This window comes from Culex quinquefasciatus, chromosome 1, assembly GCF_015732765.1.
Source record: "Culex quinquefasciatus strain JHB chromosome 1, VPISU_Cqui_1.0_pri_paternal, whole genome shotgun sequence".
Lineage (NCBI taxonomy): Eukaryota > Metazoa > Arthropoda > Insecta > Diptera > Culicidae > Culex > Culex quinquefasciatus.
In genome coordinates, this window is record NC_051861.1 from 93,913,032 (window position 1) to 93,938,382 (window position 25,351).

The 25,351-nt window shown below is 38.0% G+C and overlaps 1 protein-coding gene across 1 annotated transcript in view; it reads right to left on the bottom strand.

The window, feature by feature from the left end:
* LOC6050694 (netrin-B) overlaps positions 1–24,170 on the bottom strand; it is a 151,815-nt gene extending 127,645 nt beyond the window's left edge. The window contains exon 1 of the mRNA XM_038248157.1: positions 22,312–24,170. Within this exon, the coding sequence (XP_038104085.1) occupies positions 22,312–23,428 (1,117 nt within the window). The 5' untranslated portion in view covers positions 23,429–24,170. The remainder of the gene's footprint in view (positions 1–22,311) is intronic.
* Positions 24,171–25,351: the final 1,181 nt, after the last annotated feature.

Sequence of the window (25,351 nt, forward strand, 5' to 3'; positions counted from 1 at the left end):
TCACAAACCAAAATCTTGTAAGGGTAATTCTCTACCAACTCACACGAAATCGGGAAAAGTTGCCCCGACCCCTCTTTGATTTGCGTGAAACTTTGTCCTTAGGGGTAGCTTTTGTCCCTGATCACGAATCCGAGGTCCGTTTTTTGATATCTCGTGACGGAGTGGCGGTACGACCCCTTCCATTTTTGAACATGCGAAAAAAGAGGTTTTTTTTCAATAATTTGCAGCCTGAAACGGCGATGAGATAGAAATTTTGTGTCAAAGGGACTTTTATGTAAAATTAGACGCTCGATTTGATGGCGTACTCAGAATTTCGAAAAAACTTATTTTTCATCGAAAAAAACACTAAAAAAGTTTTAAAAATTCTCTCATTTTCCGTTACTCGACTGTAAAAATTTTTGGAACATGTCATTTTATGGAAAATTTAATGTTCTTTTCGAATCTACATTGACCCAGAAGGGTCATTTTTTCATTTGGAACAAAAATTTTCATTTTAAAATTTTCTAACTTTGCAGGGTTATTTTTTAGTATAACATTGTTCTACAAAGTTGTAGAGCAGACAATTACACAAATTTTGATATATAGACATAAGGGGTTTGCTTATAAACATCACGAGTAAGGTTAGTGAAATTTCACGATTTCGCGGACAGCGTGAAATCCGCGAAAATTGGCTTTTTCCGCGAAATCCCGTGAAATGTTATGTTTGTGTGAAAATGTAACGATTTTTCTCAAAATAATTAATCAAACTCAAAAAGGAATAAAAATAATCTTATGAACTACTGTAGAATTAAGCAAGTGAATATCCTGGTTAAAAAGAGCACCGGATTCGAGTGATAGAAATGACAGTTCTCCCATAAGAAGTCTTCGTTTGATAAGCTTGATATGAACCATTTGAAGAATTATTAAAATGTTCAGTTTCTATAGAAACTAACTAAATTTAGTAATATTTTAATTCGCTGTAGTACAAATTTACTGCTATTTTAGTTAAAATGTATGATTTCAAAATAAATTAAAAGAATCAAGCTTTGGTTTATTTAAAATAAAATGAAGAGTATTTTTAATCTTTGAAATAACCTTTTTAAAACATTTCAGATTTTTTTCTGAGTCCTGTTTTATTTTAAAAATATTTGATTATTTGTGTGAATAATTCCCTTGAAAGATAAAAAATACAATTTTTTTGTTTTCTGTTCTTATTATGAATAAAAATTTCGATTTCGTAACAATTTATAATATTTCTGCCTATGGATTTTAAATTTAGTTTTTTTAAAAAGAGAGATGAAAACCTTAAAAATTATTTTGAATGGTCTAAATGTTGAAGAAAATTTATTTTTTTTTACATATTTTGGATGGACAAGATTGTTGAATCTTGCTTTGATATGAAATTCAATAAAATTTAAACTGATAAAACAGAAGTAAATCAGCGAAAACTGTTTTACTTTTTTTAGTTGAATATTAAAAAATATATTAAAAAAGCAATTCAATAAATGGGAATACGCATGCCTTACATTTTGTTTCAAAACATGAATTGAGCCCATCCGTAAACCAGCCGGTTTTTTTTTTATAATTAGGTGATTTTTTTGTCACGTTCATGTCAGTTTATTGAAGAATAATATATAATAAAGCATAAAAAGTAGTTTCTGTGATTTAAACATAAGATTTTCAGAGTTATTTTAACATTTTTCACGTTCCGCGAAATTTGCGTGAAGTTCGGTGTTTTGACATTGAGGTCCCCGTGAAATTTGCTATATTCGAGCGTGAAAAATCACTAAGCCTAATCACGAGTTATCGCGATTTTACGAAAAAAAGTTTTGAAAAAGTTACATTTTGCGTTTCTCTTTGTTTCGTCGTCCGTGTCTGTCGCGGGTGACCATGAACGGCCATGATCGATGACGACCAACATTTTCAAAACTTTTTTTCGTAAAATCGCGATAACTCGTGATGTTTATAAGCAAACCCCTTATGTCTATATATTAAAAAAAAAATTAATTGTATGTTCTATCTGTTCTTTGTAGAACATTGTTACACTCTAAAAAATAACCCTGCAAAGTTAGAAAAAACACGAAATTTTAAAATGAAAAATTTTGTTCCAAATGAAAAAATGACCCTTCTGGGTCAATGTAGATTCGAAAAGTACATTAAATTTTTCATAAAATGACATGCTTCAAAAAATTTTACAGTCGAGTAACGGAAAATGGGAGAATTTTTAAAACTTTTTTAGTGTTTTTTTATGAAAAATACGTTTTTTCGGAATTCTGAGTACGCCATCAAATCGGGCGTCTAATTTTACATAAAAGTCCCTTTGACACCAAATTTCTATCTCATCACCGTTTCAGGCTGCGAATTATTTACACCTCTTTTTTCGCATGTTCAAAAATGGAAGGGGTCGTACCGCCCCTCCGTCACGAGATGTCAAAACACGGACCTCGGATTCGTGATCAGGGACAAAAGTTACCCCTAAGGACAAAGTTTCACGCAAATCGAAGCGGGGTCGAGGCAACTGCTGTGTGAGTTGGCGGAGAATTACCTACGGATTTTTTCCTTACCATACAGATTTTCGAACCTCTTCGCGGATTTTTAACAGGCCCGGAATTTTTGTAGGGAATTTTACGCATAATACTGATTTGTACGGAATTTTAACAACTTTTTAATCATTGAATTGCTTTTTTGATTTGGTCAAAGCTTTTGTTAACTAGAAATTTTTATTTTTCTGTGAGTTTGATTTAAAAAGGGAGAGTTTTCCGGGATTTCCTCAATTCAAGCTTGATTATCAATAATTCCAGAGTTTTTAAACTATTGTCTTCCATATGTTGAAAAGACCTTTTAAAAAAACTCTAGAATTTTTCTTTTAGAAAATCCTTACTAAATATATTTATCCCTTTCCAAAGGTTTTCTAAAACTTATGAAAACATTTAAACAATACTTAAACATCCCAACATTGTTATTGATAAATCAAACAACAAAAAATAGAGCATTTCAAATAACGTTCACTGTCCAAAAGAAGCAAAACATTACCAGAAAAGTGCAAATCAAAACAAACAGGATTGGGGAAGAAATCTGACTGAAAGTGACTAATTAAATACGAATATAACAAGACGCAGAAATTTCCTTCCCCACAACAAAAACTTCTCCACCAACCCCCAAAAGATTTGTACTATAGGGGGGTGAAAATCAGCAAAAATATAACTGAAGGGGAGCGCTTGTACTAGCCAGAATATCTGTGCTATTACACACAATAACGAGGCCAACGCGTTGTGGGGATTATAATGGTGAAAATCTGACTCCTGGGGGTGGGTGGTGAAAAACCATGCTGGACTTGGACCACATTATTAACTTTCTTTCTCGGATAGGATAATACGTACTGAAAAGGGCAATCATTTTGGGAGAATGTTTTGCTAACTTTGATGTGGTTACGTGATTTATGGATTGTCTTAACTAATTTATTTTTGAGAAGATTGATCAGCGGTTTTTAAAAGAATTTTATGAGTTAAAAAAAGAAATTCAAAAGCTTTTTATACTTTTAATCATTATTATTTTCATTCCATCGCATTCCGGCGGTTCCACGTCCGTCCATTCTGCAATTGTAGCATAATTTATGCATGACTTTTAATCCATTATGAATGAGTACACAATCCTATGCTGCTGACTCGTTCTAAACCCAGCTACAATCCCTCTCGTCCCCCCCTTTCTGGTGAGTTAAATCGGTGGGATTTATTCCTCTCTGCTGAAGCCGACGCCGCAGCCGTGGAGTTGGAAACCTTCTCCAGAAATCACGAAAGCACGCTTCACGCTCGGTTGAACAACCACCAGCTCGCAGTCCGTCCTCGTGGGTCGGCGAGGTTGTTTTTCGCGGACGGGCACGCGGCGCAAATTTTTGAAGGCAAAAACGTGCCGACACGCGGGAGGCACAGTGAAAATGGGGAGTTTTATTTGAAAAATTAAATTGTTTGAAATTTCGCATTAATAGAAGCGCAAATTGCACAGGGTTTCTTTTTTCGGATGTTTTACTATTTGAATTTTATTCTGAAATTAAAAAAATTGTGGTATTTGGAACTTGAAATTAAACATTGAGATATTTTTTATTTGATTAAATTTGATACGCAGGGCAGTATAAAAATGATTTGAATGGTTTCGTAACTTAAATTAATTTTATGTTATTGTACATTTCTTCCTTAAATCAGTACTCATAAATGTTATGAAAATATGAGAAAGGATTAAGGCCGTTGCAAATATTTTTTGAAGTTTATGTCCCTCGGCTCTGCCCAAAGTCAGGGGGGGACATAAATTTTGCAACGGCCTTAGATAAAAAAAAGTATTTTGAAAAAAAAAAAATTGAAAAATTTTCGGATAATGTTTGAAAACAATTTTTGCGTCGCAAAGAACTTTGGGGAAATTTTTTAAAAAGTGCAGTGTTTTTGGGTTGTAGCCAAGCTTACAAAATAGCAAAATAATATTTTGCGGAGTCTCAAATTTCTATTTTTTTTTCAGCACGAGATGTACCCAAATTATTTTTCAAAAAAAAAAAAATTTGCCCGTGTTCAGGAGGTCATTTTGAGCAACTTTTGTTCTATGAAAAACTTTACTTCTCTTGTTATATGTTTTTTTGTTTCATTTTTTGTATTTTAATTTACATTTATCTTGTTAAGTTTATGTTTGTTTTTGGTAGATTTGGCCTATTCTACCACCTCCTATCATTACATTTTTCCTATATAATTTTTTCATGTTTTTTTCAGTCACTTTTTCATTTTTTTGCTTGTTTTTCACATTTTCTGCTATAAAATGGCACCATTATCATTTAAATTGTAAATAAATGCGTAGAGGCATAGTCTGGGACACTAGAAAAATTACTGCATACTTCTTTTTACTAAAAATACAGGTAATGTCAGTAAAAATCACAAAAAAAGTTGACTCGTAAAAAAGTTACATTTTTGAAAACATTGGCAAAGTCAAGTAAAAACTGACCCATAAATTTTCTAAAATTTTCAGAGTTCTTCTTTCCAATACTTTTTAAAGATCAAAAATTGGTTGGAAAATGGATTTTTGGCGATTTTTTAAATCGAAGCCATGCATGCAACATTTTTTATACAATTAAAAAAAACACTTTTGATAGAATTTCCTAGTAGAACTTGTGTTTCCCCGCTTTGGTTAGGTGTTCGTTGCGTTTTGTCAGCTTAAAGACAAAAAAATGTTGAAAAGTATTTCTACTCGATACAAGTGCTGAAAAGAAGAACTTTTCACCACTCAATTAAACGCTGTAATGAACATTTAGCCCTGGTTTTTTTGGTGTTGATAAGAACACCATTTCATCATTATAGTATAGAATGACATTAAAAGTAAATATTTTTAATACGGAATCGACAAAAAAGGATTTTTTGCAATTCCGTCTTGAAACTTCCTACTTTTCCTGTCATTCTCGCGTGACGAAACAGCCTACTTTTATCTACCAAAAATAACAGAATCGAATAAAAATACATTTCAAAACAAATGCTGAAAAGTTCTACTTTTCAGCACTGAAATGGATGCTGAAAAGTTGAAGTTTTCAGCACTAGTTTTGAAAAGTAATACTTTTCAGCATTGTTTTTATTTAAACGATTTATTGACAAAAAACATGAACATTCGACTTATAATTTCACTCAATGGGTGTTTTTTCAGAAATGCAAAAAATGTTGTATGGAACTCGTTGCAAACCTTGATTTTTTCAGCACTTGTCGTATTTATCCAACTCGGTGAACCTCGTTGGATAAATGTACGGCACGTGCTGCTTCTTTTTGCAACTTGTTGCATAAACTACTATTTCAAAACCAATTAGCCTCCATTTTTTTGTCAATTTTAATAAAATATATAATATATATATATATATTATATTTATACTAAATTTTTGTGAAAATATTGAATTAATTATTGAAATGAAATGTAGTATGTAGAATAGTAGTTTATGCAACAAGTTGCAAAAAGAGGATTTTTTCAGCACGAGTCGTACATTTATCCAACGAGGTTCACCGAGTTGGATAAATACGAAGAGTGCTGAAAAAATCAAGTTTTGCAACGAGTTCCTTACAACATTTTTTGCAATTCCAAAAAACACACACTGAGTGCAATTTTTTTGTCAAATTTTCATGTATTTCGTCAATAAATCGTTTAAATCAAAAAAATGTTGAAAAGTGTTACTATTCGAAACAAGTGCACTGATGTAATCAAAAATTCTTAAAAATTGCTCGTTTAGAGCAAACGTGGACACTCAAATAATTATTGACAAAAATAACATTTTTTGGTTTGCTGTGAACAATTATTTAACAACATATTTTGCCAACAGGGTAGATGTCCCTATTAGAATAGTTCAACTAAAATGTGTTGCCATGTTGCCATGTGTTGCTTCAGCATATTTCATGCAAATTACTGTAGAATACCCATTTTTCGTGTGAGTCTTATCAATTTGTTTTCACAGGAGAAAAATGTTTAATAGTTTTCCAAGTAATTTAGACCTGAGATTTCCAAAAAAAAAGTGTCTACTTCTTCCATGGATGGGCCCTTAGCTGCGTTGGAAAGTATATCGAAAAGTGTTATTATGTGGATAGCAACATTGGAAGGTAACGAAACTATTGTTGGGAAAACGAAAATGAATACGCTTTTTGAACTTTGCTCAGAAAACTTATTAAATGACATTATTTCGTTGAGATTGAAGTGATAAAATCTTGATAGTGTTTCTTAGAATGTTCTTTAAGAAAACATTACAAGAACTAGTTTTGAAATTGATGAAATCACTGTTATTCTGCCACTTGGGTTCAATTAAGGTACTAGGTCCAATATAGGGACATTCGACAGTATGACCAGTTTTTTCTTAATTTTTTTCGACAAACAAAGTGTTTTTTCCCCAAAAAATTAGGGGTCAATTTAAACTATCAACATCTACATTATTTAACGAAGATTATTCCATTTTTGAGCTGTTTAAAAAGGTTACGTGAATTATTAATCAGTAAAAAGTGTGAATTTTTTGGACAAAATTTTTACCGTGAACACCATTTTACAAATTTTTGGCTAGAGCATGATTACAATCATGTCTGAAGCATTTTGTTATTCTTTTTGCTTCAACAGTTTGAAAATTTTGCTTTCACAAGATTACAATAGTCCTAACCAGGTTCCAGTACCGAAAAGGACAACGTTTTCATAAATAACAATAAACCTATTAGTGTTTTTTGTTTAAAGGCAAAACATTGAGAGTGTTGAATATTGATTAAAAGCACAATGTCACTTTTTCGTTTGACACTTGTTTAGTTTGTAACCCGTTGGTTGGTCAAAGTCAAACTAAAAAGTGACGAACTGTCACTTTTTACAAGGCGCTCAAGCACACTATCAAAACAAACGTTTGGTAGTGTGTGTGAACTCCGTGTAAAAGGGGTGTCAAACTAAAACGTGACCCCGTTCATTTGACAACAGTTGGTGTTAAACCATCGGGGTTTGAGTGTATACTAAATATTTGTATTTTTGTTTAAAAACATGTTTTTGTCTTTTATTCTTGTATATGTTATTGTTTAAATAATAAAAGAGAGATAATTAAAAATTAAGCAGGATTAAATAGAATTGTGAATTGTGGTCATACATTTTGTTTAATTTTCTAGAAATATGTATAGCGGATATTTTAGCAAAATTTTCAAATATTCGCTTTATCGTTGTTTCTATATGACTTGATCTATTGGTAGATTGATGGCTTCAAATTCAACGAAAAATCTTACTTACTTATTTTTGAGAAAAGAGTTGCTCGTCAAGGTTATATAAACTTTATAATTATTACCTATTTTAATTTAGGTTATGATTGCAAATAAAGTTCAGAAGTCATTTTTTCCTTATAATATTCTAAAATCTTGATATTTATAACTTGCTCTAAAAAAATTTCTACTGTGATCACCCAATGTTTGTCTATTCATACACTCTTGCCGTGTACGCCGCCGTACAACTCCTCGTTGAAAAATACCTACATCCATGCAAATAGTACAAAAAGTGCCCACCAGAGGGGGCTTTCGGGGGGAAAGAACAACAAAGCACAAGGCCTCCCCATGCCCCAACAATCCACACTGGACGGAGTCGAGGAAAATTGGCGCAAAATCAGTGCCGAGCGCGTCGCCGTTCCAGCAGAAGAACAATAACATTATGAAAATTGAAGATAAACAGGATCAAAGATTATGTAAATAGCACACCACGGTGGTGCAGAAGTCCAACGGCGGCGACTTTGGCAAGAGTGCTGCCGAGTGTGGCTTCCGGTTTGGAACAAAGTGATATGTTTGTTGAGAATTGCGAAGTTTGTGGAGCGGACGAATGAAGTTCTGGAGATTTGGGGATTTTTCCCGTATTTCATGTGTAAATTTTGACAGTTCCTTCGAGTGTGACGGTAAGTTACCTCAATGTTGACAGACCTTAGAAGTTCAAAGTCAAAAAATTCTACGGGAGTCATTTCAGGGAAATAAACAAGAATAAAAATTGAAAAGTTGTAACTCTTCAATAAAAAAAATCTTTACTCAAATTTTATTGGACTTCTCCAGAAATTCTCCCACTTTTTACGATTTCTTCCCAAAAAGTCATAGAAACATCAATCTCGCCCAAACAACAACACTCAACCGTCAAAGTGTTGCAATCCCGGCATGCTCCAACAACAACAACAGGATAGATTGCAGGGGAATCGAAAAGAAGAAGCAACTCCAAAGGAAATACCAATCACACTTTACGTTTACGGCTCTTATCCGCTCGATGTCGGTTCTTGCATGGCTTGCTGGGATGCTGCTGCTCAATCCACTGCTTTTCCTCTCTTCACTCTTCTTCTCCGAAAATATCTGACAACCGTGGTCGCTCGATGTCGGTGTGTGTGTGTGCGTTCGCGTCAAACTGGTGTGTTGTTTTATCTTTTTACGATTTGTTTGTACACTTTGGGAGCGCTGCTCTCCAGCCAGCGATACCGCCGACAGAGTATCGGATATCGACAATTTGCTGGGATATGCTACCGGACTTTTTTTTGTAGGTTAGGTTCACCCTGGAAGAGGGAGTTTCGAGGGAGATTTTTTGTACAACGTTTTGTGTGTGTGTGTATTTTGTATTGTTTACCAGAAAAGGAAAGTCGACCAGGACCGGCAGAACCAGCAGGAGACAAGTTGAAGGACTTTATGATAGTTTGATGACTTTCGATTGTTTGCTAATGTTGGCAGCGCTGTTTGTTTCCCCCTTTCCCGGTCTCCAGAAATCGATACACCGAGTTACGGAACTCGACGGGACAAAAGTTTCAAGTGGCTATAAAATTTAAGTAACTGCACGATTTGCCAACAAATAAAGCTGTAACGTAGGCGGCCAGCCAGTCTTTTTGCGTCCAATTTGTTGCACCGACAATTGCGTCTCACCTGGCGATTTTCGGTGGCCATATCTTTGAGGATGCTTGACCAAAATTAGTGAAATTTTGTCAGACGATATTTCTCGTGTGAGCACGCAATAAACTCATACCAGATTTGCATTTCGAGTGAATTTAACCATAAATCCAGAAAACCTCGTTTTGACTCATTCGCCATCTTGAATTGTCGATCAACCGCACCAACTTCTTTCAACATACATTTTCACCTAATTTGTTCCCACTCGCAACCGTCCCGGACAACCCGACAGACAGATTTGTCGCTGGCAATTACCGGGACCCGTTGGTGAACGAAATTTATTGGACATATCTGCGAGTAGAGTTGCGCGAGCGCGATAGACGTCAGCGAGATCCAAGGTGTCGCGCGAGATAAATATGAAAATGTACGCTGCGCGCAGAAATTTGCATATTGTGTGTGTGTGTGCGCGCGATACATTTCCATTATATTTGTTGACTTTCGTCGTCGCAGTAGCGATCGTTAAGGGTAACGACGGGCGATCGTCAGTGGGTGCCAACGCGATCGCAGATCGGTGTCATTACCAAAGATAAGGCAACAGTGCTGCGTGCGGAGTGTGACATTTGGCGAAGGATCGCGCAAAATGACATTTCGCGCCACGTTCCGCAAAACTGATCGGACCCCCGTTAATGGAAGGCGCTTATCTAAATGCATTTTCATAATTGATTAATTTATTACATGACGGTTCTCACGCCTGGAAGCGTGCGGACATTGTGTGCTGACCGCGTTAGTGCAACTGTCACTTTATTGGCCCGTTAATCAGCGTTAGCGCAACCAAACGTCAAAACGGGCCGCCATTATGGCGTAGCGTGCCTTCATTATGGCATGTTTTATTAATCTCGCCGATTTGTTTTCTTTTCTCCGGTAAAAAATCCAATAAACAGATTAGAAACGACCCCATTTGAAACGCTTGTCCAAATTGGTTTAACGATTAGTTAAACTACACACGCCCTCACGTAACAACAACAACAAAAAACGAACCCTTCCTCGTCGAAATCACGAAATGATGATTTCCCCCTTTGCCCTTTTTTACAGTAAATTTAATCAAAGCACCCCCGCATATTTCCAAACTCTTTAATTTGATTCCTTGGCACCCCTCTCGCTTTTAGGTTCTGGTTCTACGAGGAAGAGGATGTTTATCCGCTCGATTGCAAAATCAGTCTTTGGCAGACTTATTTTAAGGTGCGTTGCAGGGCTGCCATCCAAGTTCATAAAACTTTCGAGGTGAGACTTTTTAGACTTCCGTGACATTTGTTCATAAATTTGTTTCGATTTTCGCAATTTATTCTACTCTTTTTAAATAGTTTGTATGCAATCTTTGAGGTAGAAATTCTGGCTACCGGTACATTGTGACATCTTTATCCTATTCATTAACACCTTACAATATCATTGATAGCTGTCAAACTGCTTAATTCAAAATAAATCATTGTTTGCTGTTGGTTAAGATTTAACGTAACGATTTTCTTGTCTATAAACTATAAAACCGTGACGTCACAATTGAACTAAAAGGATCGAGCAAAGAACATAAAACTTTTTTTATTACTTTGGCAGTGTGACACCTACCAGTGGTTGGTATTTTTACCCTGTTTGAAAGAAAACATGGCAAAGATTGATAAACACCGATACCTGTCAGAAGTTCCAACTTTCTAACCTCCCCCTTTTTTCAAGTTGATTTTCATCCCAATTGATAAACCAAATTTGATGTCTGGAACAAAAATGCCAGATTTGCTTTTTTTAGCACCTCAAAACTAAATGAGTTTAGCAAAACATATTTTTCGGCCAACCGTTTTTTTTAACGATTACCACAAGCAGCGATGAAAGAATCTTCAACAAAAAAATCTTTTAACGCTAATCAAGAGAAAAAATCTGAAAGGAACTTTCGCTCCTCTCTCGTGTACGTAAAATCGGCAAAAGGAAACTGAAAAAATCATCATCGGGATTATTCGGCGAAACATCGATTTCACTACACTCAACCCCCGGTGGTTGGTCACTTTTTCGTTTGACACTTTTTTAGTTTGTACCCCGTTCGTTGGTCAAAGTCAAACTAAAAAGTGACGAACTGTCACTTTTTACACGGCGCTTACGCACCCTATCAAAATAAACGTTTGGTAGTGTGTGTGAACTCCGTGTAAAAGGGGTGTCAAACTAAAAAGTGACCACCCCGTTCGTTTGACAACAGTTGGTGTCAAACCATCGGGGTTTGAGTGTACTACACTTGCAGGTGTAATGTCACACGTCCAATAATGACTTGTCACTGTTCTTAGATGAACAATGTTTGTAAACAAAACGAAATAAATTGGCTTGAGTGGTGCTAAACGAGAATCACAACAAAAAACTTCTAGTGATTGATTTTTTTTTTCGAAAAATTGGAAGCGATTTTCATTTGCGTGGTTTGTTTCCTATCTCTTTCGCGGGTGAAAAAAGTTCGCAAGCGAAAAAGATTTTTTTGCGATTATTCCATCCCTGAACACATGTGAATAATACACTTGAGCATTGAGTCTGTGCCAAAATATCGGCAAATCTGGCCTCTCAGGTCAGAAAAAAGTAAGTAAAGGTGAAAACATCATCAATGTTTTTCGCTCGAAATATTTTTTTACAATGATTTTTTGTCAATTTTTGCAGGTTTTTAAGCACGAGCATATCCTTAAATGTGGAGTTTTTTGAAAGCTTTAATAAATCAAGTATTATTTTTTTTGCTTTTTGTGTGTTTTTAAATATCGTTTCTCTCAAGAAAAATCATTTTTTCTGAGAATTTATTTTTTGTTTTTGTTTGTTTGGATGTAGGGCGTCCAATTTTCACGGGTTTTGTTTTTTCCGGGAAACGGAAAAATATTTTTTGAATCCCGAGAATTCCAAAGTGAATGTGAGTGTAAACAATGTCAAAAAATGCCACCATCAGCGTCCCTCACTCACGTGAGGGAATTTTTGCTTCATACATGATTACAGTAAATTTCTTAACTGGAAGGAAATAAATAAAAAAGAAACTTGTTGGAGGCCCATCGGCAAATATATTTCGGCCGCAGCAAAAATTCCGATGGTAAAATCGCATGCAAAAGCATGCACATCATCTTTGTTAGCAAAAGCATGTGATATTGTATGAGAAAACGTGTACACAAAAAGCATGTAGGGGAGAGTGGGAGACTTGATCCCCGGGAGACTTGATCCCAAGCCTGTATCTCGTCAGCATGTGGGTAAAACAATTAGCTTTGTTCTAGAAAGTTGTGCGAAATTGACTAAAACTCATTGTAGAAAACAAAGAAAAAAAATAAAAAATGTTTGGATTGAGTTACACACATTTTTCGAAGAAGTGCTGCAAAAAACTTCCAAGAGATCTTTTTTCTTTGTTTTGATAAGTATAGAAAACACTCAAAAATTATTCAAAAAAATATTTTTTATACATGAATTGTTTGATTAACATATCAACGCCAAAACCCTTACAAATTTGACGTTAAATTTATCGTCATACTATTTTTACAATCAATTGTTTAAAAAAGTGCGTTAAGGGAGACTTGATCCCTGCGTTTTTACAGTCACTGGAATCAGCCTCAAGATTAAATAATTTGGCTGGTTTTTCGTACATAGTTTCCTTTAGTATAGTTGTACATAACTAACTGCAGTTTGAACCATTTTTCAAAAGTTTTGTAAACAAAAATTTCCAGCTTTTGCGAACATGCTCAATTTTTGTCTAAAAAGAAAATTTTAAGTTTTTAAATATTTTACATGCTAAACTTGTTATATTTTGAACACAAACGTACAGGTTTAATGTGAAATTGCTGTATCTTATAGAAAATTAAAAGTTTGGATTAATAAGAAACATTTTGCTTAAGATTTCTTCAAAATGTTGAAAGGGGGATCAAATTACCCCCAACATCTTGAAAATGCCGGTTTCAAATATTTTTTTAAAACGCTTGTCATTATTCTAAGAGTTTATCTGATGAAATACCCTTATCAGCCAAACATAGATGAATGTTTAAGCTTTCAATTCATGCAAAAAGATCATAGTTTTGTGAGAAATTGACAGAGTTATGTGCGATACAAAAAAAGGGGATCAAGTCTCCCCACTCTCCCCTACCGAAGAAAAAAAAACATCAATCCGGTGTCCCAACCATCTCGGCTATCTCCCCACTATGTTTAAAGTCGGATCATCACCGATGTACACAGCTAAAAAAGTAGTAATCCAGCTGCGTGTAAAAGGCCTGGGTGAAAAATAAATTTTGGATTATTTTATGAAATTCTATGTAATATTACACCCTGATATATGTAGCCCATCAGCATAGGAAACCTACTTGACCGAAATGTCAAGCTCATATATGAGTTTATCCTTCCTTTACTTCATAGGTCTGATGGCCGAGTGGGCTAAGGCGCCAGTCCTCACTAATGGTGCTGGGTTTGAATCCCGTCGGTTGCAACTTTTTTTTTGGGTTTACGAAAATTGTACATTAATATTAAGTGTCTTTTTTGGTGAAGGTGATGTGCATGCGATTTTACTATCGGATTTTTTGCTGTGTAGCTGTAGGTTCCCCTGACTGTCAGCCTGGATGACGGTATTTGGCTAATTCTATCACCTCCTATAATTCTTGTCTTTTTAGTTTTTTCATGTTTTTACATTCACCTTTGTTTTTTTTTTCTGTAGTAGCCATTATTATTTAAATAAAAATTGATTGAAAAATTGATATAAGTCGAACCTTTCAAAAAATAAAGTAAATTGGACCAAAAATGTACAAAATTGAGCATGAGCATGAGCATGAGCATGAGCATGGTTGACTGCCAATGAGCTGCTACTTCGTTATTGACAGATCAGCTGAAGTTAAACAATGAATCAAAAATGATCAGTGGGAGCCAACCATCCGTTCACTGTTTAACCCCTGAAGACCCCGACTTTATTAGTCAATACCGGCGCCCTCCCAAGAAGCCTGCAGTTCAACAAAAGGGAGGAATGTTAGTCCGATAGTTGAAGTTGCAGACTCATCAAGCACATAGTTTTTCGCTATATACTTGTTGATACCGCTTGAGACCGTTGAATCCACAGCATCTCCTTCAAGCATCACGTGATTATTTTTTTTGGGTTAGTAGGATAAGGTATTGGCTTTTCGATGCCTCCCGAGCTACGATGCTATGGGGAGGACTTTCATAACAAACCCGTCGGCGAGCCTTCCGAGCAACGATGCTATGGGAAGGTCTTTCTAATTAGCACACCAAAACACTCGCGCACAGGTATTATAATACTGAATAAATGTATTTTTTCATCACGATTACCCAGACGACATTGATGATATAGGAAGGACTTTTTTACAGTCATTTACTGTAATACTTAAACTTATTTTAATGCAACAATTCACACGACGTCGTGCCTCCCGATCAACGATGATGTAGGAAGGACTTGAGCAAGCCAATCAGGATGAAACACGAAATAAAATTCTTTTCTTTTCACACACAATGCCACATAATTGACCGTGCGTCACCACCCAACTAATTGAACTCGGACCAAAAATGTACAAAATTGAATTGAAAAAAAAAAAACGAATATTTTTTACATGACAACAAGATTTTTTTTGAATTATGGTGCAAGTTGGTCTAAGTTCATATTTAAGCGTTGCATTTTTTTTTTTGAGAAAATCATAGTTTTTGGAAAACGTTGAAAAAAGCCGATTTTTAATTTTATTTTTGGAACGCAAACCGGAAAAATAAGATTTTCTTTAAATCACCAAAATGGTGTCTAATTTTTAAGAGCGATAACTCAGCAAATATGCGCCTGATTTTAAATGTAAAAAAATAAATAAAAAAAGTTGAAGTTATCGATCTATCGAATAGAAATGCCAAAACCAAATAAACCTAACATTCAAAAATGCATATTTTTTTGCGCTTTTTGAAACACATTTACATGAAATTTTATGATGAAGTTTTTGCCTTCCTCACTGAGGTAAGGCTATAATCCTGCTCTAAAAATGAACTTTTTATTAAAAGCTCGAAGACCCACCTTCATGTATACATATCGACTCAGAATCGAAAACTGAACAAATGTCTGTGTGTGTGTATGTGTGTGTGTATGTGTGTGTGTATGTGTGTGTGTATGTGTGTGTGTATGTATGTATGTGACCAAAATTCTCACTGAGTTTTCTCAGCACTGGCTGAACCGATTTTGACCAAACCAGTTGCAATGGACTTGGTATAGGGTCCCATACATCGCTATTGAATTGTTTGAAGTTTCGATAACTAGTTCAAAAGTTATGTATAAAAACGTGTTTTCACATATATCCGGATCTCATTTATATGCTTGTAAACGATGTCCGGATCCATCATCCGACCCATAGTTGGTTAGGTAATCGAGAGACCTTTCCAATGAGTCCACAACATTGAAGATCTGGCAAACCTGTCTCGAGTTATGACCACTTAAGTGATATTTATGTACTTTGTTGAAGCCGGATCTCAATTAAATGTATGCAAACGATAACCGGATCCACCATCCGACCCATCGTTGATTAGGTAATCGAGAGACCTTTCCAACGAGTCCACAACATTGAAGATCTGGCAACCCTGTCTCGAGTTATGACCACTTAAGTGATATTTATGTACTTTTTTGAAGCCGGATCTCAATTAAATGTATGCAAACGATGTCCGGATCCATCATCCGACCCATAGTTGGTTAGGTAATCGAGAGACCTTTCCAATGAGTCCACAACATTGAAGATCTGGCAAACCTGTCTCGAGTTATGACCACTTAAGTGATATTTATGTACTTTGTTGAAGCCGGATCTCAATTAAATGTATGCAAACGATAACCGGATCCACCATCCGACCCATCGTTGATTAGGTAATCGAGAGACCTTTCCAACGAGTCCACAACATTGAAGATCTGGCAACCCTGTCTCGAGTTATGACCACTTAAGTGATATTTATGTACTTTTTTGAAGCCGGATCTCAATTAAATGTATGCAAACGATGTCCGGATCCACCATCCGACCCATCGTTGGTTAGGTAATCGAGAGACCTTTCCAATGAGTCTACAACATTGAAGATCTGGCAACCCTGTCTCGAGTTATGACCACTTAAGTGATATTTATGTACTTTGTTGAAGCCGGATCTCAATTAAATGTATGCAAACGATGTCCGGATCCATCAACCGACCCATCGTAAGTTAGGTAATTGAAATATCTTTCCAACGAAACCACAACATTGAAGATCTGGCAACCCTGTCTCGAGTTATGACCACTTAAGTGATATTTATGTACTTTTTTGAAGCCGGATCTCAATTAAATGTATGCAAACGATGTCCGGATCCACCATCCGATCCATCGTTGGTTAGGTAATCGAGAGACCTTTCCAACGAGTCCACAACATTGAAGATCTGGCAACCCTGCTTCGAGTTATGACCACTTAAGTTATATCTGTGTGCTTTTTTTTCTGGATCTAAAAAAAAATAGCTGAAATATGTGTCCAAACCACTAATATTACCCATTGTTGGTTAAAAAGTGAGGAAGGCATCAACCACATAGGTGGATTAAGTTAGTTTTTTTTGATCATTTCAAATAGTACTCATTATATAATTTTTAGTGTTTGACCCTTTTCAAAATTATTATTGAATTAATATTTTTGACAAATAAAAAAATCTGAAAATTTATTTTTTTAATATTTTAAATTTTACCATAGATTTCTGAGAAATTGGCTATAGTCCTTATCAACACCTAAAACTTTGCTGAAGTCATCAAACTTTTCCATCAGATCTTTTTCTATTTTTTTCGAACCTAGTCATAAATGAATAATTGGGGCATCTGTTAGATTTGAGTTCATTTTTTCAGGTCTGGTTGAATTTCACTCAAATTTTGCCGATTTTTGAGCTCGGCAAAAATGTTTTGTATAATTTTGATTTCTTTTTATAGTTTAATAAAAAAACTAAGTTTTGAAATCGTATTGACGATTTCAAAATCAGTTCATTTTTTCATTGTTCTAAGAAATATAAAATTGCATGCGACATCCCCTCGTTTTTTGCATGATTTAGTAAGATTTATTGTTTCCTTTCTTGAGGTTTCAGCTGTAATGTCTTTCTCGATTTGTCATCCGTCCATCCATCCAGGAGGGGTGATTGCTCGAACCACCCCAAAGATGATAGAACATGGGTGCATTTCCTTTTCTCCCCCAGCAGTGTTTCACATCAGTAACAACTCAAATCAATAAAGATTGTTGTTCCAATCAGACTGTTGTCTTTTCGGTTTGTTTTTCTTTTTGGCTATTTTACTTCATTCGAGGAGAGGATATCGATTCCATTGTCATCATTTTGAGGGAAAATCCATCTTCTTGTTTTAACGAAAACTTGTCTCAGAATCAACTTTGTTCCAGCCTTCGTTAGTTCAGCCGGAAAAAGGTTCCTGTAAAATTGAATTTAATTTACGATCATCAACCTAACCTAATAAGTCGCCCCTTTTCTGGAGTCACTTTTGAATTTCTTCGAGCTAAAATCTATCGGACGAAATCTTGCCCAGTCCGGGGTCCACCTTTTCACGGGTAATTAGTTCGGTTCGGGTGCTTTGAAATGGGAGCACCAGCTTCTCTTTTTCGGCGAGAACGAGAAATTCAAACTAATTAGCATCTTTTTTTCCCCTCCCGCAACCGGTTCTAGCACCCGTGTATTTATTTCATCAAATTTTAATTCGTTTGATTCTCTGGAAGCGATACCACGCCAACCGACAACATCCTGAAAAAACGGGGGGAAAAGTGTGTTTCTGTGATGATGGCCGCGCGGCTTCTTCGAACAACTTCCTGAATTACGAAATTTTATAGCCTCGTTGGCGGTAGTAAATTCGCGCGATTTTGTTTATCGAGATTGTATTAAAATTCTGTTTCATAATTAGGAATTCTTGGAAAAATGCCTCAACCAGAAAAAAATAACTTAGTCACCTTTTATGAATGAAATCAGCACTACTCTGAAAGGTTGCCCTGCAAAATCTTCAATATCACTCCATAATTTAATGCACTTTCGCGGTATTCTATTACGAAGTACGCGCCCATTAATCAAGCTTATCTCGTGTATTCTTATCCTTCATCAGTACTTGTCGGATCCAACTTGTGTATTTGTGCGTGGCCGTGTGTGTGCACACCTCTTTTTTCTCGCTCCCAACTCGTGCAAATCTTTAAACACGTACAAGGTGAGACACATGTTTCCTCCACCGTGTCCCTTTTCACCCCAATTCTCCGGAAAACCTCTCCCACCATCCAAAATCCCATAAATTAAGCTTTAATTGAAAAGTTAATCGCGTCGATAACTCCTACTTAACACCACCGACCGATCGCCGAGCCGAGGAGAGCCCACTCCGTATGGTATTACAAGTCCCCGGCAGACCGCGCTTAAGGTGCAAGTCACCCTCGTCATCTGCGTTCCGATGGCGACCCTGGACCACAACAACAAAAACACACACACACACGAGCGAAAAAGAAAAGGCTGGTTTACATTTTGATTGTTATCACCTCTCATCTGCCGGGACACGATGAAGAAGCTGGAGTACCTTAACCCTTAATTTTAAGGTTCAAAACATACCTACACAAAAAAAAACAAATATACATTTCTGAACATGGCAAAATTTAACCTGAAATTATAGAATACATAAAAAAACTAAATGATTATTCAAGGGTTACGACAGTTCTGCAAGAGCCGGAACCCGGAGTGACCCCGTCTGGTGGCGCTCGGGCCGGCCGCGTCAAATATGGCGCCCTGTGGCGAGTTCTGGGACGTGATCTGACGATGCAGAACATGGAAAGGGTTGACCGGCAAGAATGTGATACGGAACGGTAAGGTGGAGCTCTCAATCGATGTTAACAGTTGTTTTCGAACGGAATCGGTGGTTGCTGTTAATGAAAATCATACTGAATCCACCTGTAAGAAGATGTGGTCTTCCTCAATTTGTTTGACGGGTTTTCAATAGAATTCCGTTCAAGGCAGTGTTTGCCCAGTTTGTCAGAGTGTCTAGGAAATATATTTTTTTAACTACAATGCTACTCAAATAAGATTTTTTGGGCTTGATTTTGTTAATTAATTTGAAATATCATGGCTTGGTCTGAAATACGAAGCAGAGAAAATTATCCAATTTTAGACCTTCTCAAAAATTAAGGATGATTTTTAAATTTTGAAATTATTTTTTATTGAAAAGAACACAAAATTTTACAAAAGTTTCAATTTTTTTATTTTAATTCACCGTCGTGCTAACTTGTCGTACGTGCATTTTGGGCCAAATCGAGTTAAGAACGCCATTTTGTGCAGCTCACAATGCCTCACCTTTTGATCTTTACAGATCCCCAAAATTCGATTTCAACCATGAGATATTCAACGAAATCCGAAAAAATCCGTGCATTTTTGTCACTTCCTGAAAATTGATGTAAATGCGACAACTGGCCAAAGGGATTGCAGGTCAGAACGCGTTTGACGCACGTACAAGTTAGACTACCGTAAACATTTGCAATTATAACTCGGGACTCCAGCAACCAATTTCAACCAAACTTCTGGACAATGCACAGAATGGTCAGCCAAAAAAAAAAACGTGTTTGTTATTGTTTACATTGCGTGCTCTAGTTTTCGTTTATTCAAGATCAAACATTGAAACGCATGCGACAAGATAGAACGACGACGTCAATATACAGCAATTCCCCATGATAAGAAAACGGAAAAAACAAAAGTTTGAGCTTAATTTGTTTTCTGGGGGATCCTTGGCCGAAATAATTAGACCCGTGTTTTTGGGTTTGGCAATCAGGATGACCTACGCTGTGTTAGGGTGGTCTTAAAAATGGTAATTTTCGCAAAAATCACTTTTGAGCCGATTTTAGCTGCCTTGAAAGCAAATGAAAGGCGATTCGTTGGCCTTTCTAGGAAAAATAGTTAAAAGTTTCAAAACCAAGCCAAACATTTGAAAATGACGTATGAAACTTTAAAATGCGATTTTGGCGGTGTCTAGACCAAAGAGCTTAGGTCTGGAAATATTTTTGTTGGATTCCTCGGATATTTTCACGCAACATACTAAAAAATGGGAGAAGTTCATTTACAGTTGGGCGTCCAATTTTCCCGGGTTTTGAATTTCCCGGGAAACGGGAAAAATATTTTTTGAATCCCGGGAATTCCGGGATCCCGGGAAATTTTTGAAGCGGTCATAAAATACTTTTTTTTTCATTATATTTGTTATGTTTTTCTAGCTTGAATCATCGAATTAGATCAAAACTGTAAATTGGTGATAAGCTACACTTAAATTTGAACAAGGATACACTTTAAAAAATAAATAAAATTACACACAAATCTAACGTAAAATACAAGCATGTAAATTCAAAACATGCGTAACATTATGTGTTCTTGAACATAAATGTATTAATTTTCTTGTGCATTCACGGACACATAATATTACATCTAAGGAGTTGTAATATTCACGCATTCTTGATGCACATACCTAGAGCGTGTTATTTGTTGTAATTTTCAAGCAAATCAAACCCAATTTTATTTGTACTCAGATATTTCACTTGACCGTGCAGTGAAACGTCAGCCATGTTGAATTTAGCTGACGGATGGTGCGCTTGAGCCCAAATTTCATGTTCGCGAAACCTTTGAAAAAGTAGTAACTATCTTTCACTGAGTATCAGAAGAACGTTATTATACGATCAGTTCCTAGCTGGACTCGGTCGCTGGAAACGACCGGCGACTCAACGACCAACGAAATAGGCGGCGGGCCAGATGCGGGCAAAAAATGTCAAAATCTTTTCCCCCCTCACTTCGTCTCACCATCCAGCTGCAGTTTTGTTGACAAACAAACGGAGCACGCGGTCGCATGATGGCGGGGCATCGAGCCAGAATTAGGGGTGATAATGTGATTGAAAATGAACGTTTTTTGAAGAAAAATATTATTTTTCCGACCGAATAAAAAAATTGCAAGCATGTTCAAACAATTATTCCTGATGTCGGAGATGTGATAAAAAAAGCAAAATTTTAATCCATAATTTTTCTTCAAATTGAATTTTTTCACTCCAACTGGGAACCCCTAGGTCTATCCACGACCGTTTCCAATGACAGTGAGAAGATGCCAGAAAATCCAGCTACGAGCTAAATCCACAATACTACTACTTATATTTTCAACTTTATAACAGTTTTCAACTTTAGTCAAATTTGAAAGTTGAAACCTTGTTAAAAAAAAAGATATCGCGGTCCATATTTTGGTCACCTCTGAATTATTGCTTATTGCGAGATAAAATCACGTTTCTCCTTCGCTGTGACTGATTGGAGATTATAGCCGCCTTACTTCCGCAGTGTAAAAATCAGCAAATTGAACTGAAATTCTACGTTGATTTGGCTGTCAACTTGATTTGTTTTGAATATTTTCCAAAAAGTCAGCTGAAAACTCAAGGCAACCTTTGACAACAGCCAAAAATTTGTTCTGCGGTTGTCATGCGGCTGTCATGCGATCATTATCTTGCGGTCGTATCACCGCGCGTGAACTCTAATTATTGACGCCCGCGATAATATATGTTCACGACACAAATCTTCATAAATAACAACACCTGGTAAATATTGAAACTTTTGACAGTGTTGCCAAAACATAATTTGAAAACTATTTGATGAATGAAACTCTAAGCCAAATAAATTTTTAAATTTGAAGATTAAAAATTTTTAATTTTTTAAAAGAAACAAAAATAAATATACACAAAAATATAATTGTTTTGAAACCGCGGCAACCCTGCCTGGATAGGGTTTTACCTGAGTAAACTTTGTTGAAAATGATTTAGCTAGATTTTCTTTTCGAATTTTAAAAACATAAATCAAAATCAAATATTTATACGGGGAATATGACAGTTCAAATGTTGATGCTATTGAACTTTTGTTGAAATCAAATAGAATTTTTATAATAGTCAAATATTAGGAAACGATTTTCAAAAGCTTCTATCCACTCACCTTTACACTCGTTCGATTCCCTTGCGTTCGCCCGCCCCCACGGCCTGTCAAAGTGGAACGGCTTGCAGCGCTCGCAGTCCCTGCCGGCCGTGTTGTGCTTGCAGTCGCAGGCCAGCTCCCCGTCCCGACCCGTCACGCACTTTGACCCGTGCCCGTTGCACTTGCAGCGCCCTCCCACGGCAAAGTCCGACACCGCGTAGTGGTGGGTGAGCGTCGGCGGGCTCGAGGTGGCGATCGTCGAGCTGTCATTTTCCAGCGAGTTTTTGTACTGCCGGAAGGAGGGCGGGACTTGGGGGGAACCTAGGAGGAGCAGGTCTTCGATGGATTCCTGGGGCATCTGGAGCCGGTGGAAGACGATGCGGATGTCGGTGGCGGTGACCCAGTCCTGGAGGACGGGGGAGGAGTCGAAGTCGGAGGCGGAGGGGCGACCTTCGAGGGTGCTGAAGGCGATCCGGGAGCCTTGGATGCCGGTGGATTCGCCCATGTGACGGTGGGCGTCGGTGCAGCGGGCTTCCTGCTCGTTGGACTTGGTGATGGTGGCGCGGTTTGGACGGCCGTAGACCCGACGGCACTGGGAGCTGTAGAACTGGAAGGGTTGCCAGGTTTTGCCAAAGTCGGCGCTCTTGTAGATCGCCATGGAGTCCGGCTTGACGGCTCCCGGACAGAAGGTCAAGCTGACGTACGTTAGTTCGTACTTTTTGCCGAGGGATAGCGTGAGCGAGACGTTGTCCGGGGGTTCGTTGATGCCGAGCGGGGTTGGGAAGGGTTCCGAGCGCCAGCAGGTGACGTTGTTGGAGTTGTTGACGTCGGTTAGGGCGGAGGCGGGGAAGCGTTTGCGCGGGACCGAGTCATCGCACTGGTGACACGGACCGAGCAGCTCCGGACTGTCGCAGACTTCAACGGGTCCGCGGAGGCCGCAGGTGGAGGACGCCACGATGGGGACCCCAAAGGCGGCGTTCACAAAGTCCGGAACGCAGCGCCGGGGTCGGTCTTCGTCGTAGCACGGATCGTACTGGGACTGTTGCACGGAGGGAAACATTTTCAGGTAACCGTCCGGGGAAGCGCTGGTCACGGTCAGGACCCCGCACAGAATGCCAAACAACACGGTCGCGCTCATTGTTCGCACATAAATTACGTTCCGAGGTTAAAAATCTGTTTTTCTCATGAAATTTTAATTAATTACTATTGTTGCATACTTTCGGGAGGGAGGCGCGACAATGTCGAGGGCGGAACGACGGACACGGAATTTTAATTAACACACTTTCCCCATTATTACCCCGCCCACATACAAACAAACGTTGCCCAAGTTGTAAATCGATTTCGGCTTATCAAGCATAACCAGCGCCACCGACCACGGATAATTAATCAACAGCCGGTACCGCTCTGTCGACGAGCTTGTTTCCCGGTCCAACCCACACTCCAATCATCCACCAATTATCATCACATTCTAAAATTCACACCACTAATCCCGCCGACACCTGCCTCCCACTTATCCCGCCACTCGCCCGACAATGTCGGACTGGTTGTCGACCTCGCTGCGACAAAACCACGCGACGAACCAGCGGAGCAAAACAAAAACGGACAACCCGGCGCGACACACGACGAACGGCACGAAGCAAAGGAGGTCGACAAAGTCGACGTCAGCTTGTCTAGTCGGACGGAAGTCGGAACTCGCGCGTAAAAGGATACCCGCCACAAAGGATCCACCGTTTCGTCTGGCTGGATGATGCAGACTGACTGACTGACTGACGGCGGCACCGTTTGTTCCTCTGTACCGACGGATGATTCGGGACTAAACGCCGCACGGCAAGAAAAAGCAGATGTTGTGCAGAAAAACCCCTGCAACTTGGCGGAGCAGTACGAGCGAGTGAGCAAGAGATGCGAAGAGCTCTACAGGTTTTTCGGAAAAGGGAAATTTTGCGCCCGATGTCGGACAGGATCTTGGGGCGGGGAAGAGGACGAGCGGCGGCGGCGTGGTCAGAATTTTCCCGCAGCTTCTTTATCGGCTTGGATGCTGTACGCATCGGCTACCGTACCGTACGATGGATGGCGAGCGGCCGTGAGAGAAGAGAGTAGACTCTCCGCTCCCTCTCTCTTTCTCTTGCGAGAATTTTCGGAGGGAAATTTTCGGTGAGATCGGCGAATTTCGCACGGGGTGAAAGCATGCGGCGAACGGTTTAAAGGGACCCGACTCGGTGTTTTTGTTTTGCATCGCATCCTTCGGCGAGTTCAACTACTTTCGGTTTCTCACAGTAGGCCGAGAGAGTGGGAACTCGCGAGAGCGAGAGAAGTTTAAACATGCAGAAGAGAGCCATTCGAAGGGAGGGAGAGTGAGTGCGAGTGAGCGTGAGAAGCGCGATGCCGGTGCGTGAAAAACACTTGCTCACGGTGGTGAGAAGAAGTAAGAAGTGAGCGAGCGGTAGGATGGGGGAAAGAGAGAGCGAATAGGCGAGGGAGGCAACAGGTGTATCGGTGAGGGAGGGTGCACCCAAACGAAAGATTGGAGGCATAAAAGGTTGACATGCCCAAAGGAGCTTTTTTTCATCACCCATTTGTGCATACTAACCAAACTTTGAAAATTTTAACACGGCCTTAGAAGAATAGTTATTTCACTTTTTAAAGAAATCTTTAATTTAGAATATGATTTAATCTTTGAGGTAATCAAAAATTGTTTGATTTATATGATATATGATTTTTTCGAAAAAACAGTATTTTTCCATAAGTCAAAAGAATAGCTCTTAAATTATATTTGGTATTAGCTTAGCTTAGCTTGGTTGACCGTACTCTAGCCGAGCAAAAAGCTCGCAAAAGCTAGGTTGGCGCCGATAAGGAAAATAAATGAGTCAGGAATGTGCCGAATGACACATTAACATTCATTTTTCCTTTTGGTCGACTCCTCACGATCAACGGGGGAAGTGGGGGAGGGATTTGATGATTGGATACCCTATAGAGATGCCTAACAACTTAGACGAACTCCAAGATATCCGGATTTGGAAGGGGAAAAGGATTGATGGGATACTTCACCGACGAATGCAGTAGT